Consider the following 25455-nt stretch of genomic DNA (forward strand, 5'->3'; position numbering starts at 1 on the left):
TACATTTTATGATTGGATAAATTAGATATTTTACCAATGTAAAGTATTTAATATTAACCAATCATGATCCATCTAACTAACAATCCACTTATTTGTAAGTGCTGAAATTACTTGTAATTTCAGCACCAGAGAGATTTGAATTTAACTTAGAAATTAGTTGAACTCTCCCGAGTACTTCAGCAGCCGCAATAAACCAGTATACCCTAGATCTATTGAGCCTAGCAGAGACTAGTTAAACAACCTGAGACTAGATAGTATAAGAGTAAGATTAGGATCGGTATTAGACTAAGAAGTTGCACGAATCTATCCGGCCGAAAATAAGATAGCGTGACGAGCAGACGGTGTACCCTATCCGAAATTACTCTATGAGTTATACCCATCGACCATAACTCATTAGGAAGAGGAAAACCGGCTCAAACTATAAACCAACTCTAGCAAATAGCACATCTATTTTGCTTTTCACTTCGCAGAAACTTTCTTTAAGATCCAGAATACTGATTATAATGCTACATCTTGAAAACCAATTAAAACGAACCGTGATGACCGTTTCATCATTGTTCATCACTAACTCAGTTCAAATTTTATTCCATAATTTTGTTAGAACAGAAGTGAGCTATTTAGTGACTTGTTTACTCCGTGTGTTTTGATTTATTATTACAGATTATGGAAAATTGGAATTATAAAAAAGATTAAAGGACAAAAAGCCACCTGGTCCGAACGCCACTACAAGAGTGTACAAAGACTGATGCCAGTATTACAACCAAGCTTGTACTGACTAACGGAGCAGCCGAGCTGGCCATTTTTTATGACAAGTCAAATTAGATTTATCACATCTCTTTTTGCTGACAACGCACTGTAAACATAATTTCAGGTTTAACAATCAATAAAATCTTCTTTTGCATCTATTGTTCAAACGCTAATGCTGCTTTAGTCCCGATTTTAAAATTTTTTCCTATATTAGTGTCTCAACTCTCCAATTTTTTTTCTCGAAACTTTGATTTTTTGATGCTAGTGCAGAAAAACTTCTTAAGCAGATTAATGTTAATTTGACGACTAAGCAAAAAATTATTAGGTCGATAAAAACATAATTATAATTACTATCGGACGCTTGCAAAATGATTGATGCAGACTTCGATTTAGATGATGAAGTTATTAAAATTCCTCTGCAATTTATCAATGAGGACGTTTTATTTCCGGATCATGGCGAGCTTTCGAAGGAGCGCCTTGCATCACGTAAGCTTCTCGACATCAGTTTCAAAACATCGTCTGAAGCTTTTAATTGCCTCGGAAATTTATGCTCTTATGAAGAGTTTTCGTTTATCAAACAGTCTTTTTTAAATAAGCAATTTTATTTCAACGAGAGTGGGAAGTTTTGCAGAAGTCGATCACGTGACACAAACACAAGTCCAAAAAATCCGACATTTTCTTATAGCCATTCTCAAAACTCGACAACACCCAGTTTTTTGTTCCAAAATTACAAAGCAAGTATCGAAAATTGTCTCAAATCAAGAAGTAACACTTACGCGCATGGATTTGATTCGGCCAATCAGAATGCAACATTTTCTCAAGATCCGAGTTTTTATATCACCAGGTCACACACGTTCCAGGTGCTGGAAAAAGTTCCGGAACATTTGGATGAAGTTCCGCATGATCGTGACGTGCCGAAAGAAATGACTTACAACCAAATATTTCTGGAGATGGTGCCGAGGTTAAAATTACTGTCAAAGCTCAACTTTTTGGGACGGGGGCCATTATTTATGGAAAAAGCATATTTCAAAAAAATATATTCAATTCCAATATATCGGAATTTTCTTTGTCATAAGCGAAAATTCGAATAAAAAAGTGTTTTAAGTAGTCTTCTACTGCTTATGGTGTGTTTTTTTAAAATCATTTAAAAACATTCCAACTTATCCAATATTAGTAGTATTGTGTGGATAATTCGCTGTCTTGCCTAGTTTGTCACATTTCCCGGCTTGACCAAAATGTGCAACCATACTTCGCACCATGCATGGTTCCATGGAAGCCATGAAAAATTGCCGACGTATTTTTATGTTAAAATAACACACTTTCCATGCATGACGCGACGTATGGTTGCACATTTTTATTATCATGGGGACTTCAAATTAGACAATAGTGATACTTTTACCAGGGCTGTTGATAATTTATGTCACCATGGATGCTTGCAATGTATGGTTACTATGGTATCATGCATGGCGCGACGTATGGTTACTATGGTATCATGCATGGCGCGACCTATGGGTACCATGGAAACATATATGGCGCGACGTATGATTAACAAAAAACCATATTTGGCGCAACATAGAAACTGAATAACCAAATAAATTCAATATTCTTGTGGGCATCCAAAAAGTGCTCCAATATTGTTTTTAAAGCGAAACTTAAACGATTAAAAGACTCGGTTGCTTTGCAAGTAGCATACAACGACACGGCCACCTTATCAATTGATTAAAAAAGAAAAAAATTATGAGCCATTGCAATTGAAATTATGAGTATTGCAATCGAGTACTAGACTTTTTCCCCTAAACAACTTTGTTCAGAAGATCTCGTTTTTAAAAGATCTCAAGTTTCACACAAGTTACAGTTTTAACAGTTTTATTTTTTGATCTAGAGCTACTGTGTTTAGAGTTAATGAGTTACTGTGACTACAGATGAAAAAAAAATCAGATAAAAATTGATGTTTTTGCAGGTTTAATTGATTTTGTCCCAATATTTGTCTGCCGTGTGTTGTTCATTGAAATTCTATTCAATTCAAAAGTTTTCTTCAATTCAACTTGAGAAACTCATTTTTTAAAAGATTTTTTGTTTCTCTAAATGCTAAAACTTTCAGTTTGAAAATATAAAATTGTAAAGCGATTTTTTGTCCGAATTTTTTTCATTATTTTTATTCTTTTTCAAGGCTTGGTTTTTTTGTTCTGAGAGTGGGTTCACTTATTTCAAAGCAATTTAGTGACTTGTTTTTTTGAGCATTTGAATTTTTAATCCATTCAAGTTGATAGCACTGCGTACTGTCCTAATTCAACAATTTTTCTGTATTATTTCTGCTAAATTTTGTTTGGCAATTTTCACTTGACTATTTTGTCTGCCAAAATAGTTTTATAAGTTTAAGGAATCATCTGGTGTAGCTTCTTGAGACAGCAAAAACCTTGGCAGGAATCCGGTCGAGACCTCTTTTTTTGCTTTTTTGGACTATCCTCCTTTTGTTTTTTTTTGTCGGCTTATTTACTTATGCTCAAATTTTTTGAAAGTCCAGCTTTCCTCTAGTTTATTGTAACATCAATAATTATAATTGAGACGACAACGCCCCCGGGTTCGGTTCTTATGAAGTAATTAGATTTTTTTTGGTTTTTTTGGTATTTTTCAAGGTTTTGTTTCAATTTTGGATTATTTCCCTCTGATTTTATTCAGAGTCATTCATTTCTTAATCGCATTTCTTAATCGCAATTCTTAATCGCATTCATTTCTTAATTGCAACCAAATCTTCCGTTTATTTTTTTTTTGTTTTTGTGTCCTGGTTTGGTTTGATTTGCTTTGGTTTTCAGTAGTTAGATAAAACAAAATGAAAAGAGCCGTAGTTACAAAACCACTTGTAGCTGCAGTTGATTTCAAGTTTGGAGTAGTCGTATAAAAAAAGACTTGAGCTTTATTATAAAAAATTGATAATATCATAAAGTCAATTCTTTGAAATCCATTCAGCATCAAATGATTGTTTTTGCAAGCAATTTTTAAGTTATACTGTTAATAACAAAGTCCAAATGCTCAAAAAAAACGTGCATTATCTATGACTTTACTTTTATCAGTCCAAATTCAATGAAAATGTATACTGAATTCCATAAAATGTTTTAAGCAGTTTTTTTAAAAAATGTACATTAAATAAAAAAGGATTGATATTTTTTGCACCAGTTATTAAAACCTAAAACTTGTTGTATAACTGTTTGAGAGCATTACATCTAAAAATTCATTCAAACAAAGTTAGGGAAAATTCAATGTTTTTTTGTAAATGAAATCAAAATCTAAGCATAGGTCACAGAAAAAAAACTATAGGTCACGGAAGTTTTATACAAAAATAATGCAATATTATAATAGTAAATAAAAAACACGAATATCAACCATGTAAAAAGGTTTCAAATAACAATCTCTTTTTTAATGTCGTTTTTTTTTGCTCTGTCTGCTGATCGTTGTGTTAATGTGTCAGCTTGCTGTCTGCGAAATCAATATTTTTTTTTCAGATTGCAGCTCAACGGGAATGTCTCACTTAAAAAAACTTATGAGCATCTTTTCACGGTCACCGGACGAAGAATTTTTTTAAACTTTTTAAATAATGAAACCAAAAAAATGTTTTTAGGGTTTTGATATTTTCTTACTTTTATTTAAAGTTCAAGATAGAGACTTCGACACATGATAGATTGAGTTTTTAGAAAAAAAACTGGCAAATCAAATTTGAATTTGAAGCGCTGTTTGGTATTTCAAGCGAGCTCGTCAGAGAAAAGGTCTAGGTGCCATAAAACTCTCAAAAACATAGTTAGCTGAGTGCAAGGTCTACATTCTTAAACAAATTTCTCTCACTACAAAAAAAAAAGAACTCAAAACTTTAATAGTTTTTTGGCATGATTCGTTTGTCTGATTAATCATTGCGATTGCAATTTTTTTCACGTGAACAACTAATTTCACAAAATCAGTTGAATCAATTATGATGCTGCTATGCTGCTAATTAGCTCAATTTCATGAAAAATCAATTTAGCTACCGGGTACTAGTTACTACTCATGCTATATCGAAAATTCAAACCATGCATGGAAAATTTTAGAGTTTCGGTACTAATTTTCCACTGATGGTTTTTTGGCTTCGTGGTTGTCGACTTAAATTCTGTAATTTCAATTTCCGAATTATGTAATCTACTTTGCATGCACTACTTATATAGCTATTGTAGATCCCATGTCAGTGTTACATGAAATTTTTTTCATTTTTGTTTTTTAACAAAAGTTTTTGGCTGAGTTTCAGCTTACTGGTTGTCCCCTTCAATTCTGTTGACTTGTTTACCAATTTTTCTGCCTTAAAATGTCCGATATTACTTTGAGATCAAAAAGACTTTGGCACCAATTTTATGAATAACCAAATTCAACAGCATTAGAACTTCTTAAAAATCTAAATAAAATTGTGTAAACCTATTTATATTATAAATATTATAAACTACTAAGATTAGATGTTGCTTTTATTTTTTAGCTGAGAAATTTTGCTGAAAAAAAATTTTTCAGCCATGATCAATAAATTTATCTTGAACAGTTTAGTGTCCAGGATTTCAAACTTCTGGTGCTGTTTACGACGACTTTTCAGCATCCAGAACACCTCTCTGGGTTCGACTGAAATGCCAAAAGGAGCCGAAAACGAAAACTTCCGTTTTTGGCTCAGCAAATTGTTTTAAATACTCGGCTTCTTCATCCTTTTAATTATTCTGCTTCTTCATATGTCAAAAAACAACATTGCTTTTCAGAATGTTTTAAAAATCTTCGCTTTTTCCTTTGGTTGAAAAAGAAAACCCCAGTGTTTGTAGTTTTTCAGAAAAAAAAACATATTAACGAAGCTATCTTCCCTGATTTAATAATGACAAAAAAATAGCAATTTCATTCCCATCGGGTTATTCCGCAAAATATTCCCATCGGAATACATAAAAAAATAGCTTGATCGACAATTTAGTCTTTATAAATTTTCTGCAAATTTTAAGATTTTTCAGTTTTTCTCGTTATTTAAGGTGCTGGTTAAGCCTGTTATTATCTCTCATATCCGTTGCTTTTTCAGCTGTTTTTGTCAAAGTTGATGAAAAGCGTCGTTCTGAAATGTAAAAAAAACACGCATGAGGAAATCATTTCGGATGTTCTTTGAATTCTGGGCGACAGATAATTTTTTGTTAATTTTTTTTATGCCAAAAAAAAGTAATTTGAAGCTGAGTACCTTGTGAGTATCTTTCATTTTCGTTTCTTCTAGACTTGTCAAACATTATAACACACGCGAGTTTGCAATCATTTTGTTATTTTACGAAGAATAATTTTTATACAACTAATCCTAATAAAATAGTCATTTTGGTGGAATTTTTTTTGTGCAGTAACGGCAGTTTAGTAGCATGTGTTCTCCTTTTTATAATTGACTATTTTTCTGCTACTGTAAGCTTCTGTTGCACAATTGTGTAGTGTAACCTGCTTGAAAATTTTTAGATCCGAAGATTGAATTTCAATTCTCGTAGAAAGATTTTTTTTTTTAAAAAAAGATTATCAATTGTTCTTACTTGCCCCCTTTCTTTTTTTTAAAATTGTTAAAAGTGTTTGCTGATTTTTTTTTTGCTTTTTTGACGACGTGCAGCTTCATCTATGTTTTATAAGTTATATTTTCCAGTGAAAAACTAAACTACAGACAAATAATTTTGCGACAGACAATTTTTAGGCTCAGTTGTTAAGTTTTTTTATTTTTTTTCATGTTTTTTATTTCAACCGTGTCTTTTTTTTAGTTCACGCTGGAAGCTTAAATTGTTTAATTTTTACCTGCTTGTTTTTAATTAGTGATATGCTGATAAATGCTAATTAGCTGAATCCTCAGGTGAGAACTGTATTAAAAATAAGAACTATAAAAATAAAAAGCATGAAAAATTTAAAAACTAAAATTGTTGAAAACAGATCAACTGATCCTCAAAAAAACTTCCGTTTTAAACTGTTTTTGATTATGATGGCTAGCTGAATACTTTTTGAATCTGAACAAGAAAAAAGAATAGCCATTTATCAACAAAAAATAACTGATTCTCTCTTTTTTTCAGAATTGCAAAGTATTCAACTAGCCATATTAAAACAAACAGATACAGGCTCTAATTCTCGCCCTATTGGAAATCTAAGTTGTCTTCTGGTTCATAATTATAAACATGATAAACCACAGAAAGGAAAAAATAAAAAAGCACTTAGAATTTATAAATTTGTTGCAGTGTTTCAAACATTTCCGACAAAATGTTTCAATACGGTTGATTTTTCCTAATCAATTTCAGCTGTTTTTTTAATATATCTGCTTTATTTTTAATGTTAAAGTGATCAATTTTAGCATTTTCTAATATATCTGCTTTATTTTTAATATAAAAGTTATAAATTTCAGCTTTTTTTTTTTAATATATCTGCTTTATTTTTACTAAAAAAAATATCAATTTCATCGGTTTTTTCCAATATATCTGCCATTTTTTTTAATATAAAATGATAAATTTTAGAATTAAAATTATAATTTATAAAGTTATAAATTTTAGCAGTTTTTTAAAATAAATGTTTTAATGTTTTATTGTTATAGCCATGGTGCCTTCCACGAGAAAACAGTTTATGGACCTCATACAAAACCAAGCGAAAACTCTACTCGGAAAAATGAACCATTCGGTGCTAAACGCTCAAACACCAAACCCGAAATTGAGCTTCCAATTTTAACCAAATCATCAGCTCATCAGAAAAATCGCTCCAACACATTTTACCTCGATCGAAAAACGAGTCGAAACCGACGCGAAATTGAGAGACAAAAAGCGGTTTTGCTGACCAATTTAGAGCAAAAATTGAAAAATTTAGATGACCGAGAATATGATAGATTAATTCAACACGAAAGTTATGCGTCTTTGTTACCACAAATCGAAGCAGATAGTCCGTTTTTCTCAGTACCAAAAAAGGAACATTTACTCAGTAGTACAATAGAACAGAGGCAAAAACTGAAAGACAGGGAAAAAGAGTCGGTCAAAAATATTTCGTCACATCAATCGTTAGCTACATGTGAAAACATCAGCACTTGGCTAGTGACTACAAATCAAGGTCAAAATAGGCAAAATGCGAAAATCCCTTCAATCGTTAAAATTAAATTTAACAATATGTTGGGCTCAAAAAATGCGGAACGAAAACTTTCAAACTCAATTGGAACGAGCGATTTATCGCTAATTACATCGAATTTGACCCGCGCTTTGACCCAAATTTCAGGTCAAGGTCAAGTTGAATGCCATGCTAAAAAGAGACAACACGTTGCGGATAGAAGTTTGCAGAGTCAAGATTTGTCGACAATTAGTCAAATTGAATACACAAGAGCATATTTACAGGAGCTGACCAAAAAGTAACTGAAATAAATTATTTCTTGTAGAAAAATTACTAATTAGGTTTTGTTTTTAACTCAGCTTGTTCTTGTTGCATTTTTTTAAACTTTCTATAAAATTCAGTATGGAAAAACCAAAAAATTTAGAAAAAAAAATAGTTTCAAAAATGTTTTCATTTTTTTGAAACCCCCTGAACGCTTTTTTAAGTAGTAAATATGAGATTTGGCATCTATTAACGCAATACCTGAACCAAATAGTTTTATAAAATCAGTTTGGAGTTATTTTATGGCCGGATTAATTTGCCGCCACAGCTAACCGTTAAGTGAAAAGGGATTTTTTGCGCAAACTAAATATCAAACAATTGTCCTAATTGGCAACTTTCAAACTTCCGTAAGTTACATTAAATTTTTCAGACTTGAAATAACCTGCTAATATCAAACTCAAATAATCAAAAAATTTCAGCTTTCATTGTCAAATTTTTCGAAAGTTGAGGAAGTGGACATTTGGCTCAAGAAAAATTCATCCAAGTATTCCTTCTTTTTGTTTTTTAATTGAGATTCGAGACGAATAGTACGATTCAATTTTTTCAAGTGTAGTTAAAACTTTTGCTAATTTTCAAACTTACACTGTTTTTCACGCAACATTTTCAATCCCAAATTAAAAAAAGCCCTCTTGATTTTATAATTTAGTTGCATTAAAAAACAATTGTAATATAAATTATATATAAATTGAACAGCAAAAGGTGCAAACTAGTCAAGGTGAAATTTGGGCTCATTCAGCCCTTACCATAAATATAAATTTTTGAATTGTTTATACCATTTTCACAACATTTTCTCCACGAAATTTCGAATTACGATTGTGGGCCAAATTGGGGATCAGTTTTGACCCTGGTAGAGAAAAACGGCATAATTGTTGAAAAAGACCGCAGGTATCAAAAAATTAACCTAGCAGGTATTTATAGAGGAATTTTTACTACTTACTGTTGCAGAAAGTTTCGTATAAAAAAATTTGAATTATTCAACCGTTATTTTTTGAAAAAAAAATGAAAATCAAAAATTATTGAACGACTCTAAGATTCCATCTTCCAAAGCCTGACGTCCTAATAAAAATGAATCGTTGAAATAGTTTTAGATTATTACCAAAAGAAAAATCTATAAAGTTTTCAGCATCACCAAATTGTTTTTCAGACTAAGTTGGTCGTAGTTGATACTGAATTATATTATAATATGATTAAATTGACATATGATGCGTATGGACTTGATGTGATGCGTACGGATTAATGTCATATAACATATTTATTTAACCTGTTTAGATAAATAGTTTTAAAAAAGCCATTTCTAAAACAAGTAAATTCGATTGCATCTTCTAAGAGCCGTTGACATCTTCTAACAATAGGGATGTGCAAGAGACCTCGAAAATTTTGACAACACTGAAGTTTCAAAGAAAACAACTAAAGTATTGAATAAATTTTTGGGAAAAACTTTATTTCCCCTTTTTCATGACTTTTTTTCTCAAATTTTTCGGTTATTCTAAAAATTTTGGTAAAAAATTCCGAGATGAGAGCAAATAATAGCTACAACAAAATAAGAATTGAGGTAGATTAAAGATTGAAGATCAGTTTTTAACAAACTTTTATTGTAATCTCAAAACTTAAATTTTCCGAGCCTTATTTTTAGTTTCTGAGTCACGTACAACAATGAGTACGCACTGTAGTCGCTACGAGCTTTTTTTTGAGAGATATAAAGCGTCAGAATGAAAACACATCCAGCGCCATTGTTGCTTACCTTTTTTTGAAGTTATCAGAACAAAAAAGTTTGAAACAAAGACGAGATAATCAAAGAGATTTAAAAACAAGAAAAATCGGTTGCTGTGCTAGTAGGACAGAATGTTCCTATCGTTTTCTTTAGAAAAAATAGGAAAAAACGTTTTTTTTTCTTATGATTTCTTCAAATTGGTGTCGTTTTTAGTGCGTGGTTTGATTCAAGATCGATAAAAAAATCAGTGAATTAGACAGATAACTTCATTTTTTTTTTCAAGAAAAGAATACCACACAAAAAAAAAGAAATTTTTTTTTTATTTTTTGGGTACAAAAACTTTATTACCAATAAAGCGCTAAATGAAACATCGATAATTATTTTTCTTCAAAATAAAATTAAGTTTTGAGAGCTTGAAAGTCCTAAAAATTAGACACTATGAAAAATTAGACAAATGAACCTCTTTTGAAAATTCTTTAAAGTGTTTCGAATCACGATTAAAAAAGGCTTTAGAATGATAAATCACTCAGCCCAGTCTGAAATGTTTTTTTTTGGTAGCCAATTTTGCGTGGAAAACAATAAATATGAAACACAGCCCAATACAAAGTTTCTGACTATTTTCTGACTATAACAAAAATAATCGAAAAACTTGACGAACGTTACTCGATCGCGTTACCCGCTCGGAGTAAGACAAAATATCAAAAATTTCAGACCGGTTTTAATCGACTCTGAGAATTTTTTGGCAATTTATGAAAGTTGTTTGAATCACGACTTAAAGGGTTTTAATATGATATATCACTCAACCCAGTCCGATAACTGTTTGTGGTGCCTGATTTTGCATGAAAAACGGAAAATGAAATACACCCCAATACATAGTTCCTCCCCATTTGCAATGGTGGGATCAAAATAACCAAAAAAGGGGAGGAACCACATAGCAAAAGGTTGACCTCCTCCTTTCAACTTTGTCAGCCAGAACCTGAAAGCTTAGCAAAATACCTAATTGATTACTTGGCTAAAACTACCGTTAAAAGCCCGAGAAGCGATTTTTTACAAACACAGAATTTTGTTTACTCACATTCAATAGTTTAAACAGTTGAAAATTGAGCTACAAGGTTTTAAAAAAAACCATGAGTCTTGGTTCAAACATCCAGTGAGGCTTAGTTGTTTTAGACTGTCGCAGTGTTGATATATTTTCTGTATGAGAAATGCCAGACATCTTCAAACGTATACACCTTAGTTCCACCCTGAAGGTTGCTCTTATTTATTACATACTCAATTGCTCTAATCAAAACAATTCATAAATGGCTTACAGTCATTCGACAGGATAGGAAACAAATTAAAATACAAAAAGCGTTTTTTTGGAACAAATAGGTTTGAAATATTAAACATTTTCAGGTCATATAAACAAAACTGTTGACAGTCTATTTTTGTGCCCTCGGAAACTTAATTTAAAAAAAACTAGAGCTCAAAATTCACAAGATATTTAACTTGCTACCATTTTGTAACTTGAGACGTGAAGCATATTTAATTGTGCATATTGTTTAAAATTCCAGAGCTTTTTGACAATAGTTTCCTTTTTTTCTTTCGTTCTTTCTTTTTCTTTGTACCTGGCATTGCTTCAGAAAAAAAACGTACTACAAAATTTCAATTTTTTAAAATTTAAAATTGATTACTTAGGGTCAGACACTTTAAAAAGCGTTTCGAACATTTAAGGTTTTGCCTCAAAAACAAACAGTATTGTTTCAATTTTGTTTGTCATGCTACTCGCTCTCATTTGCTCTCAGCTTCGTGAGCCTGCGTAAAACGGAGAATGCAGATGTATTCAAAAGCTAAGGATACAAGATCAAAAAAATCAGAAGTTCAAAGACCTACATCAATCTGAAATGATCGGATTGAAGGTCAGCCTCTAATCAATATCTATCTAATTTTGTCTCGAAACCGAACTACTCCGATTAATTTTTCTGACACAGACAAGTTTCGAAATTTGTTTTAAAACAGTTTTGAAGTTTGTGCCTGGTCTCTCAATCACAGCCAACAGTACTTGCAAATGAACCTGAGTTATAAATACCTATGATTTTTTTGAGGTAGACAATGTGTTACAATAACAAAACATCCGACGCCATATTTCTTACCACTTCGCGAAGTTATCGGAACAAAGACAGTTTTTAAAAATAATAGAACTAGAAACATTGCACACAAATGACTAAAAAATGTGACGGACCAGAAGAGACGGTCGCACTTCTCATTTCATCTTCGTCAGCCACAAGGTGATTGCTGAGCAATGTCTATAATTGGTTACTTGTCTAAAACTGCATATCACGAGGACGAAATGTTTTTCAAAAATTTATGCGTTTATTATCAAATAATGTGATTATGAAACAAAATTGGAAATAAAAACATTTAAAAATGAGCTTCAAGAATTAGAAACATTTCCTAGGCTCCGCCAAAAAACCATCAAAAACATTTCGTTGTAGTTTGGAATCGCAATGAGATAATTTTTTTTCGTATGTGAAAACAAAAGATTTTCTAGAAAGACAAGACATCTTGAAACACAATGATTGAGTCCGCCGAAGGGTTTGCTCCAATTTATTACAATCTAATTGTTTTAATTATAGGTAAAACATTACAGTCATCCAACAAAAAAAAACGAACAAATTTTCCAAACACAGTTGTTTTTAATATGAAACGATTTTTGAAGCAAAACTACTGACTATGTTTTTTATATCATCCGAAACATTCTGAAGCTTGAGCTAAAAATTGAAACTAATGCGTTACAATTTCGAAGAAGGAGCAGGGTAGTAACTAAACAGGAAAACTAACGAATAAGAAAATGCATCAAGGTTTAGAAACACTTGTTTTAATTTAAAACATTTTTTGAAGGCAAACTACTGGCAGTGTTTTTTATATCATCGAAATATTCTGAAGCTTAAACTCAAATTTGAAACTAATGGGTTACAATTTTGAAGGAGTTGATTAGTATTTCAACAGGAAAATTTACGAATGAAAAAATGCATCAATGTTTGAAAACACATGCTTTAATTTTATAGAGTTTTTGAAGGCAACTTACTGACTGTAAACCATAATAACTTTTTGAAGCTTGAGCTCAAAATTGAAACTGATGGTACCATTTCTAAAAAGAAGTGGGTTACAGTCACTCAAAAAAAAATAAACGAATTAGAAAACGAAGCATTTTTTGGAAAAACTGGCTTTCAATATAACACAACTTTCTAAAGCAAAGTTATTGACTGTATTTTTGATGAAAGTGGAAAAATTTAGGTTAATTGCGTTTAAAATTGAAAAAAAACACACCTTTTTTTGTAAACTGATGAAGACTTCAAGTTTCTTATTTTTTGGTCCGACTTTCAAAGAAAACGGAATATTTATACTTTTTTGTCAGATTACATTCAGTCAAGTTTCGTCCATCAAAATAATAGTTTTTGAAACATTTCTATGACTCATTGAAGATAACGACTCTCTGATACCAAACTTAAAAAATATTTTGCATCCAATTAGTATTGCAAAATTTTAGGAGTTTGAACATTGCCAATTTGGCTATGCTCTGCACTAGATTATGCGTGGCGAAATATCCCTCTCAACGTCATTAATCCAAAATTGAATTGAGGCTTACTAGTCGATCGTAATAATTTGGTACAACTCAAATTTTTACACTTCATCGTTGATATTGAATTGAGGCAAGGTAATTTAATTGAAATTATTCTTTACTAAGCAAAGTATATCGCGTTCTAACTGGAATTTCCTGCCTGGAGATTAAACTTTGTTTATCAGAAACTTGAAACGATTTTCAGAAAATTCACGATTTGCCCTAAAACCAGCAGTTATGTTTCAGTTTTATTTGTCTCTTGGTGGGCAGTCAATAGGCAGAATAGTCTAAGGGAAGGTTCATGTTTCTCCGTTTTTTTTACTCTTGGGCAGCATTTCTTGTAAGCTGATCAGTAAATCAAGTATAGTAGTAGTCAGTATTACGAGAGAGAAATTTAAATTTTATGCATATTTTGAGTAATTTAATTGAGGTTTTTTTGAAATTCAATAAAAAAATACTAGAAATTATTCAATTCATGAATATTTTTGTCTATTTCTCGGTATTATTGTCAATTCTGATAGTTGTTTTTTTATCAGTTCGGACGTATTTAACACAGCCAATCAAAAATTGGAAAAGAGTAATGAACGCAAGTAAACATTAAAAAACCACTGACTTTGTTGAATTTATCTCAACTTTCGATTTTCTAAGAAAAAACTCTTCGAATTTCTAAAACGATTTATGATTGGCACTTTTTTGATAACATTAACCCAACTTGATGAAAACAGGATCAACAGATAAAGTTTTTAGTTAGCTTGAAATTAAAAAAATTAATTCCTCTTTTGAGACTAGAAATCGTTCACGTTTTTTCGCTCTATTTAAACTTTCGTTGGTAGAGAGTGCTATTTAAGTCACTTTCAGCAGATGAATTTCAATTGAACTCAAAAATTGCAAAAGTGCAAATATATCTAAGTGCATTCATAAATGCATCAATATGTATGAATACACATCTGTAGTAAAGACTTTTATGCTCATTTTAAAATTTTTCCGACTTGTTGTTTCAGAAATCTTGAATTCGAAGAAAAAACACAGATGGCCTTAAAGTCCTTTAATTTATGGAACAATTTGAGAAAACTGGATCAATAGGTAAAACTTTTATTTCGCTGGGAAATCTGACAATTAATTTCCATATTCGAAATTAGAAGTCGACCACGTTTTTTTGTGACCTTAACCATTTTGCTGTTCGATAGTGGAGTTTAACCTCCTTTTAACAATAAAAATGCACTGAGCTTGAAAAGAAACCGAGAAACATCAAAATTGAGCGCGAACAAGTTTTAACTTTTTCCTGAAAAAGACCTATATAAAAATGTTAACATTTACTGATTAGGAGTAATTAACGTAGTGAAGACTCTTATATGCAAGACCTATATAATAGTCTTCGCTACTTTAATTACTCTTAATCAGTAAATGTTAACATTTTTCTGCTCTTGGACCCATTCTGCTCTTAGACCATTCTGCTTATTGTTCCGCATCCGTGTCTCTTTTTCATTCTTGGCTTCGTGAGTCTGGAAAAACGGAAAGGAATGCAGATATATTCGAGGGCTAAGAATACAAGATCCAACAAAATCAGAAGATTACAGACATACATCACCTGGATTGATTGGCGAGCGAGATCTAAATAAAATACAACCTTCAAACTACACTTTATGCACGGGGCTGGTGAGTAAGCTACCCATATAAAGGCGACTACTTCAAGTAAATAGCACATACAAAGCACGTTTCGGCAAAAACGAACAAATTCGATGACTAAATAGTCCGTCAAACAAACAAAAAAATTAGATCTTCAATAACATCAAACAAACTGAAAACCAAACATCAAAACTTGATATCTAAACGAGTTTTAAGCTCAGCTTAATGAAAGGATACAATGATTATAGGCATTTACAAAGTACATAATAGAGCGGCTCCGCCGCAGAATATTCTGTTGAGTATTGATTAGTAATTAATAATTAGCATTATAATTAGGAAGCAGGGCATTTTACATAGGAGTTCTAAACAACGATTATCACTGCGACTATGGGTAATACAACTGCGATTTTCTTCATCCCTTAAAAAAAGTTTCTGATTTCAGCATGATTCTTGCATTCAATTTAGCTTTAACTCGTCTTGGTGTCTTTCTTGTCTCCCGTCCATGACTAATATTGCATTCTTCCTTTTTTACTTTCTGATGTTGTCTGTTCTGCATTAGTTGAGATGTTTCGAGATGTTTAATCGTCCGGTGGTTGGCATTAATTTTCGTGTGAGATGAGTCCTCGTGATGTTCTGTTCTGTTCTCGTTATTTCTATCTCTCTATTTAAATATATCTCCTTTTGTGTCTGTGTTTCACTTCTTCACTGGCCTCAATCCCACTTGCTGCAGTTTATCACATTTCCTCGCAATTCTGCAGTATTCCCTGAGTCTAAAACACAACACTGCAATTTGACTGATAGTTAATATCTACTTGTACGCAATATCACTGAACTGGAGCAACTAAATCAGTCGAAAAATTGATTTCCCACGTCAAATAAAAAAGCAATTTTGGATTGATTAATGCCGCCCAAATTCATTGAGAAATTTGGCTAGTTATTGAGGAAAACATTGCTAGTTATTTGGCATTACCTTTTAAGGAGAACGCTCGTATATCAGAGCACAGCCCTGAATGTTCCAACTGCCCTTAAACTGCTCGCAAACAGTTTTTCGCAGAAAAACTTGGATAAACTATATATTTTTGAATGCCAATATCAAAGAATAAATGCTTAAATTTGAGTCCTGTAAGGGATAAGTATTACTTATTAGCGCTTATTGATCCAACTGCCTATTAAGGACCAAAAAAAGTGATCTGTTTAAGAAAATTAAAAATTGATAGCTTTTGAAAAAAAAAATGTATGTTTTGAAAAAATGAGCCCCCATACGATACTTTAAGTAAGGTGGCGTAGCGACTTGTGTGAGCGCATCCTAGCATCCGCAATAAAAACAAGACTGCTCGTATCAGGACAAAGCCCTGAATGTTCCGACTGCCCATTAATTGGTCTCATATCGTTTTTGGTAAATGAAATATTGACAAACTACAAATTTATAATATAAAAGTGTTAGAATTTGAGTCGTTTCTGGAACTAATAAGACCAACTAATTTGCCTCAATTCAATTTGGAACAATTATGAGTGCGGATAGTTTGCCACGCATAAATAATTCGCATGTTGAAATAAAATATCAAAGTATTATTCCAGAATCAAAGCAGCGTTTTAGTCAAGTGCAAGCATACTCCCTTGGCAATCACAAGATTTCAGTATCGATGCCCATACGAAGTCAACTTTTCTAAAATTGGACTGAATAAAAAATACCCGGGGAATATATATTCCTCACTTTCTTCGATAGTCGGAACAATAAACACTAAATTTGATGCGGTACGAATCAGTTTGAGTTTTAGTTGCAAATGTGAGAAAACAAACTCAAGTCTAATTGAGCTAATAATGCAAGTAGGGCGGCCCCCGTTTGCTCATCAAGAGGCCACTATACCGATACACAATCAGCCAAACTTTCTTGTCTGAATGAAGGAGAAAAATTTAAAAAACTGATACAATGAAATTGTTAAATTTACAATCAACATAAAAATCAGTTTTGAATAAAAACGGTACTTAAAATGCATACATGCTCAAAATTTGCCTGCTAACTGACAACAATTCCGATTTGAGGATGACTACAAACTTGAGTCAGCATATGACCAAAGTTACTCAGGGGGAAAAGTCTAGTAACCGGTTGCAACACCCTTGCTTATCGCAAATGTTAACAATTTTCGGAGCAAAAACTTTTTCATTGACCTTTATGGTAGCTAGAACAATCAGGTTTTCCGCCTGATTCAATAAGTCTTTTTGTTCCGACCATTGAAAATGAAAACAAACTTTATAATCGGGTGTTTTAGTTTTTTTCTTTTTTTTTGCTTTCCACGCAAGATCAGGTACGACAAAAAATCATCGGAAAATGTCGTGGGCTATATCATATAAAAGCCCTTTCTGTCGTGATTCGAACGACATTAATAAATTTTGAAATCCGTCTGATTTTTTGATTTTTGGTCTAATTTCGAGCGAATAAGGTGAGCGAGCAGGCTTAAAACAGCTTAATTATGCTTAATTTAAGCCATGAAAACTTAACTCTGCTCGATTAAAGTTAATTTTGGAATTTTTTTGCGCCATTTTGGGAATGAAAAGACTTTCAAAGTTTTCTTTTCAAAAAAATTCTGCAAAAATTTAAAAATTTCGAAATGTTTTCATAAAAAAATTTAGCGATTTTTTTCTTTTCATTTTCTACTAAATTTGTTTTCCAACTTATCTATTTTATTATGACGGTCGAATATTCTAAGTTCTAGAAAAAACATTTTTTGTATTTTTTCAAGACTGGTCGGAACATTCGTTGCAACTTGTTCAGTAACCAGTTATCTTTGTTTCAATTTGGAACGATTTTTACTGGCTGATAATTCACCACGCATGAATATTTCTAGTTACTTTCAGCAACGTAGATGAAACCTTCAAAGCAAACAAATAATTTTCAAATCCCAACTTTCCCAAAAATAATTGCAGGTAAAATATTTTTCTACACTTGAACTCAAGGAGTCAATATCTTCATTCGGTTTTACAAAAATTTTCATGAAAAACTAGTATTTCGATTGCATAAATAGGTCTGATTCAAAAAATCAACTCAACCATGTCGGAAAAATAGCAGATCTTCAAAAGTTGAAAAAATCGAACAATTCAATTCATATACTTAAAACAAATTGTTGTCATTTTTATTCCCAACTCTGTACGATCCTACAACTGCTCACTTATGGGACACCGATAACTGATTTTAATTTAGTTCAGGGCATATAAACAGGGTCAAACTAATGGTGTCCGGCAACTAAGACGACAGATGTTGAGACGACAACGACTTTTGATGGGACTTTAGGACGCTACACACAATTCTCCAATTGTATGTCTGAGAAATATAAACAGCTTAAACTTGAACAGTTCATTTTAAATGTTTTTACGTTCCTTTGTCGTCTTATTGTCATGTCATCTCCATGTCCTGTCGTCTTATTTACCTAGCATCCGAACTAATCAACCTTGACCCATTAAGATGCTCGGCATAATCCGCAATTTGTCAATAACTTTCGAACCAAAACATACTTCACGTGAGGATTAATGCTTTGCAACAATCTCAGGCTGAGCTAGCGCCTTCGTTTATATCGCATTTTTCTGTTTTTTTTTGTACTTTTGCATGCTATTGTGGCTCTCAATTCGTGACATTTCAAAGCAAAGTATCAGCAGAAATACAACGCATTGAGAAGAGTTCAGGCGTTGAACATGCAAACTTCAATAAAACACCACTAAAATTATATTTTTTTTCTTCAAATTTGAAAATAGATATTTTAAGGAAGGGCTGGGAGTGAAACGAACTAGCTTTCGAAATTAAAGTATTGTAGTGTGATAAAACTAGCCTAAACATAGACAATCGGATGATGGGCGGATTATATAAGCCATCTAAAAGTCACGCAATTTGGAAAGTACGCAATTTGTGTTCAAATCAGGGCCGCAAAAAAAACACATTTCGATTTAAAAAAAAAAACGTTTTAACATGTTTTAAGCAAAAAAAAAAAACAAAGTTATATGCAGTCTATTTGCCGTACTTTTCCAGTTGAGTGCTCTTTTCATTTCCCTTACAGTTAAATAGTCTCCGAAAAAGCCGGATACAAAAACCGCAGCAAACCAAGAATACGGTATAGTGAAACTAAACTGACTGATACAAAATTAAAAACTGCTCAAAATTTTTCGATGGTTTACAAACCACCCTATTACTAGTTTCTTACCTGAGTGCGTTGATCTTGATGAATCCGTCGGCGTCACTCGGTTCGTAGTCTCCCTTCACATCCATACTCACTAGACTCTCGTTGTACACACTGAGGGGGGACTCTCTGCCTAGGATGTGACATCCCCCTTTGTACAACATCACTCTAACTTTCCCCTCCACCACCTCTTGTGTCTTGTCAATGCAGTGTCGCACAAACTCACACTCGGGGCTGTACCAGAAACCTAAACACAAACATCCATCGGTGGTAGCTTTAAACAAACTAATTAGACGGACGTCTTAAATTTCCGAAATAATTCTCACACCGAACTAAAACTAATTCAAAATACTACTTTGAAGTTTCTCGTTTGCCTTTTTCGTCTGCCTTTTTTTTCTCGTCGGCGTGTCGTTTTTTGTTGCTTAAATTTGCATTTGAAGCAAAGATAGGAACTCAAAAGTTAATGTATATTAATGCTTTTAAAATAAAATCAATTATGAAATTGAAATGATGTAAAAAGACATTTCCGGAAAACTTTCGTTTTTTTTAAACTAATTTTGACTTTCAAATTAGCGATATCACATTTCTTTTATCAACAATTGAAAAAGATGAATGCAAGACATTGATGGTACATAGCGTACTAAATGATGCATCAGAGCCTGAAATCTGGCAAAAACCCTTAAAACGGGCATCATATGTTTTGTCCAATATTCAATTTTTGTTCACTGATTTGATGATTCTAAGCCGATTAAAAATCTATCACTTCACTTGAGCTATCCCATAATAATGCAGACTAGAAAATTTTATGTAGCTTGAAGTACAACTACTTGCATTACAGTACAAAAAGCTTCGATTAAAAAAAGGCAAACTCTTTCTTTTCAGAACAAAAAGCAATTCACTTTTTTTTGCGGAATTTAAAACCGAAACTGGGCAGACACAGGCCAACATACTTAACTGGCCATAGGAAACTTGCTCGAATAAAGAAACTGATTTACGTGTTTCGATGGCGCCACATTTTTCAATACAGCAACAAAAACTTCGTCTTCAGACAGTTCCGATTTCCCACAATGTTTTAAATTTGAAACCCAAGGCAATATCAGCTTTAAAAAAATTAAACAGTTTTCGCCATTCATTAATTGTACAAAAATTATCAGTTGATTTAAGCGACTCTTATCAGGAAAACAAAATCAACCAGCCATTGTGACTTTGTCTTTCTAAATTTTTGCCGCCTTGCTTCTCAAGTCTCCGATTCTAGACCATTTGCAAAAAAAGGGACAAAAACTGAAGAATTAGACCATCTTTTACTTTCTGATAACCTCGGCAACTATTAGCTACCAACAATTATTTCTCACTGAAACGAAAAAGGAAAACTTACAGAACGGTTCATTTTGCGAAGAGACTTCAGAAATTACATAAAATCGAGATTATACAGAGTATTGACTCGGAACGAAATGCCTGGCTCTTCTGCTAACGACTATAATGATTTAATTAAAGAAACTTGAGCTAGACAAATTGAAAAAACTGATACAAAAATATGATACTTTTTAATTTTTTTTCTAATTTATCCTGTTGTTTTATTGTAGAAGGGTGAAAGAATTACGTAGAAAAACTGAAAGCATGAGAAGTACTAATAGCTAAAATAACGTTTAAAACTTAGCATGACAAAATTGGGAGTTCATGTGCCCATTTAAGATTGACTAAATAACTTTTGTTCCGACCATTGAAAAAGGAGAGGAAATTTGTGTTCGGGTGTGTTTTAGTTTTTTCTCTTTTGTTTTCTTTGCAAAATCAGGTACCACAAAAAATCATCAGAATGGGTCGAGTAGTATATATATTGAAGCCCTTTCAGTTGTAGTTCGAATGACATTAAAATGCACAAAAAAACTACACTAATTTGAAAAAAAAACTTAAGAATAACTTAATTTTTTTAAGAATACGGACAGAACATTCTATGCTACTCGCACAGCAACCAGCTATCCTTGTTATGAAATTTAAAAACGACTGAAAAAACTTCAATACGATATCACAGCTTTTTTTATTGATGCAGTCAAAATTGACGGTGAAAACCTCAGCCACAGTTTCGACCCGCTCCCTTTAAGGCGTGATTGGAACAATTAACAAGTACAAAAAAAAGAAACAAAACTCTAACCAAATTGGTATTTATCTATAAATTAATACCTAAAATCGAGACCGTTCCAACCCCGCCATTTGAATTTTTTCATTGGAGATCTGTAAATTTCAGCAGATGAATTTCAATTGAACTCAAAAAATGCATATATAACTAGCTGCATTCATAAATGCATCAATATGTATGAATGCATATCTGTAGTTATTAGAGACTTTTATGCACATTTTAAGACTTTTTCCTGAAAAAAAAAACAAAAAAATCAACAAGACCTATATAAAAGTCTTCACTTCGTTAATTACTCTTAGAAAATTTCTTAAAAACTTAAAATTCTTAAAAAAACTTGAAAACAAATCAAAAGTTAAACCGCAATAAAAATGAGCGTAAATAAATTTTCAAGACTTTAACTGACAAAACCAACATAGCCAACAGAAAGTTAGAAAAGAGTTCATAAACGCAAAAAAAAAGAGAAAAAACTTATTTATTTTCGGAACAACTTCAACTTTCGATGTACAAAATAATATCAAGATGAAATTTTTGAAACAAGCACTTTTTTTTAAATCATCAAAATCTATAAAAGAATCTTCAGCATGTCTGTAGACTCTTAAAAATTGAACGAAAGTAATGGAAAACAGTATTTTCTTCGATAAATTTTATCAAATCTATGTTAAGTGTCAATGAACGAATTGAAAATACTAATTTCGTCGATATGTGATTTTTTAAAGAAAAACTATTAAAATTAGATCACGGTTCGGTTTAATCCGAGCTTTGGCTTTTGATTTCTTTCAAGTTCAATTCAAATGCTCAAAGCAAAGCAAACAATATCTGCTATCCAAAAACAAAATTTTAAAAAATATGTACTCCAGATTTCTCAATTTGGTTCAGCTTTCTCAAAAAAAGTATCGTAGTCAAAGAGGCAGATGACAATGGCACATCATCAATTGATCATTAATCGTAAATTGGTATTCAAAAAACTTTGATGAGGTAAAAACTTTCTAAATCTAAGTTGAAATTTTTTTTTAAAAAAGAAAGGGTCTCCTTGAGTTAATCGACACTTTTTCCAATTATCTACTGGCTATCTTTTCAAACCACAAAAAGAAGTGAGTACTTTTTTGCTACAGTTACATCATTGGTATCGAGCGTGGTTTGAAACTCACTGAGAAAAAAGATTGTAAAATCGAGCTCAAAACTCAAATCGCCAAACTTAAAACACAGAGGCGAAGTTGCAATTCGCATCACAAGCAAAAATGTGACCGATAACACTACTGATAAATTGAATGAGTAAAACTTTGAGTATACAAAATTTCTTAAGTGACGCACGCCAATCAGGGTCTACATAATTGCTAAGTGATGCAAGCCAATTATGAAGCATTAGCAGTACCAGTCAATTTGAAAAAAAAAATACCTACTAACATGCCTCAAATTATATGGTGGATGCATTTTAGCTAGTATACGAAAAAGTTCATTAAAAAATCAACCCAGCCCAGGTTCGAACCCCCTTTTTTATTGCTGGTCTCATTCATTACCTCTACGCTACAGATCCATGATACCTTGAAGCTAAAGTGCTATTTGTAATATAATATTAATTAAATGCTATTTGTACATATATGTGTTTTTATTGGCCAGCATTGGCTTAACTTAATAGCTGGTTATTGATCAAAATGAACACTTTCAAAGTGAAAACATTTTGTCGCAACAATATTTGCGTCGCAACAAAATTAGGTTGAAAAAAAAACAGAAAGTTCATACTATAACACAAGCTTTGCTTGTGTAAATACGCAAAACATATCCCTGTGGGTTTCGAGTTTTTTGGATTTGTTTTTGATTTTTTGTGCAAGAATTCCAACTACTCACCGTTATAGACCTGTTCGGCGAATTTGGCACTGAGGAAAGACTTGATCCTGTAGACTTCTTTGTCCACACAGAACAGTTCCAGGTCCAAGTGCGCATGGTACAGAATAGTGGCTGCAGGTGTCTCGTACACTCCTAGCAGCAAACACAAACGCGTTAAAAGAGTTTTAAAAACACTTGAAGTATCAAGTATTTGCAAGTGGATTCAACAACAATTTGATAGTTGGATTAGTCAGTTGAATTTCGACCGATTTTAAGTCCCTCTGTGGATTCCACACACACACACGAAAATATAAGTGTCTTAAAAAGGTATAGTTTGTCTTCGTCACAGCATTTTTCTTAGAAAAAAAGATCTTTTTCGAAGTTTTTTCATTTTCAAAACTAGATTTGTGTATTGTTTTGGTCAAAATTAACTGCTGCATGTCTTGAATCTTCATAGCCATTAAAATACAGTTAAATTAAATTTCGACAATAACTACATGAAAAAAAACACTACTGAAGTAGTCAGCACTTTTTCAGCGCGAAAAACCTGGAACAACGTATAACCAGTTCAAGTCAATGCTGTTAAACACTGTCAACCCATTTACTGAAAATATGGTCGAAATTTCAATTCTTTGTCGCACAAAATGTTTCCTCAATCAGGAATTGAGGACCTCTTGATTTGCGCCTCGAAGCCCCAAACTGCTGATGGAAGGTCGAAGGCACTAACCACTTTTCCACAAAAAATAGCGAAATATTCCGTATCAATTCTAAAGCACCATAAAGCTCCCTTTCTATCTGGATGCCAAATACGGCAAGCTTTTACAAGCTAGACATTGAAAAAACCACAAATGTTTTAGTAGATAAACTAGTTACAAAATAAGTCTAAGTTACAATTGCACTCACTATAATATCTGGACCCAATTTAAACTTTCGATATGTGGTTACCTAATGTGTCTTAAATCCATCGGAATTTTTCAAATTTTCTGGGATAATATTTCTTTCTATTGCTTAACAATTGATGTAGTTGACTAAATTACGATAACTTCCTCTATTTTAGCCTTACACAGCTCTCTAGACAGACGTCAAACTTTTTTGATCTAAGTCAGTCTAGTTTAAAACGAACGTTGATAAGCACTGTTTGATTAACATTTTTTCATTACACATCTTTACCTTCAGCCTTGTAATATGGCACTAAGCGATCAAATTTTGTCAACTGATTTGACAACAGTCTACCTTAAAAGTTTGAATTCAGACTGAAAATAAGGGGAAAAACATTCTACTGTGCATCACACAAGAAACATGGAAAACGTTAAGCCAATGAAATACTTTTTGCGGTATAAACATTTAAAGATTAATTTTAATCCTCCTCTAAATCCGATTTCTAAAAACTGTTTTTCTTTTGGAGAGCACTTTAAAGAAAAACTGTTTTAGGAGAACAACGAAAAGATAATCACATATATGGGAGCTGCATGTAAACTTTCATGTTTTTTTTCGAAATATTCAGAATAGTCTTATTTATTCGGAGTCAGTAAACTATGAAAGAATTCTTGCCACTTGAATACGGGTACCGGCCTATTAGCAGGTGTACCTATGTGAAAGAATGCAGCTGAATCGCAAACTATTTCAGTTTTTTCACTCAAGTATTCAATTCTGACTAGCGTGCACTTCGCCGAATATTTGATTGGTCGAAAATGAAAATTTAATTTTAGACCTTTATTAAAATTTATGCTAATTTGCTTTTCGTCAGGTTGAACATCTAATCAAAGTAATTATCCTATGCTAATCGGCACACATGCTCATCGCTACACCCCGGAACACTCACCCCTGGATTTCATGCCGATGAATCTGTTTTCGACGATGTCCACCCTTCCGATTGCGTTCTTGCCGCCCACTTCATTCAAATACATGAACAGATCCAGAGGCTTGTCGTAAACCTTCTCTGGTTCTGCCAAATTAACCACTTTGATCGGAATACCTGTTAACACTCATTTAAAATAATAAAAAAAGAAATATAGCCAACTGACAGTAGGAAAAAAATGAAAAATTTTTCATTAAATTAACTTAATTTGAGAAAACTGGATCAATACGTACAAATTTTATTCCGCTGAGAAATCTGATAATTAATTTCCACTTTCGAAACTAAAATCCGATCACGTTTTTCGTGACCTTTACACTTTTTCTGTTCGATAAGGAAGTTTGCCTTAAAATATACTGAAAGTTTGATAACACTCAAATTTGATTTTCG

The 25455-nt window shown here is 32.4% G+C and overlaps 2 protein-coding genes across 3 annotated transcripts in view; both read right to left on the minus strand.

The window, feature by feature from the left end:
• LOC134838866 (ATP synthase subunit alpha, mitochondrial-like) overlaps nt 1-25455 on the minus strand; it is a 494565-nt gene that overhangs the window by 419760 nt on the left and 49350 nt on the right. The window lies entirely within an intron of this gene.
• LOC134840680 (argininosuccinate synthase-like) overlaps nt 14974-25455 on the minus strand; it is a 42060-nt gene continuing 31578 nt past the window's right edge. For both annotated transcript variants that reach the window (XM_063856652.1, XM_063856651.1), the window contains exons 7-10: nt 25033-25185; nt 23232-23363; nt 19277-19499; nt 14974-15856 (exon numbers count right to left, since the gene is read on the minus strand). In XM_063856652.1, the coding sequence (XP_063712722.1) occupies nt 15781-15856; nt 19277-19499; nt 23232-23363; nt 25033-25185 (584 nt within the window). In that variant the 3' untranslated portion in view covers nt 14974-15780. The remainder of the gene's footprint in view (nt 15857-19276; nt 19500-23231; nt 23364-25032; nt 25186-25455) is intronic.

The sequence above is a fragment of the Symsagittifera roscoffensis genome, chromosome 2 (assembly GCF_963678635.1).
Source record: "Symsagittifera roscoffensis chromosome 2, txSymRosc1.1, whole genome shotgun sequence".
Classification (NCBI taxonomy): Eukaryota; Metazoa; Xenacoelomorpha; order Acoela; family Convolutidae; genus Symsagittifera; species Symsagittifera roscoffensis.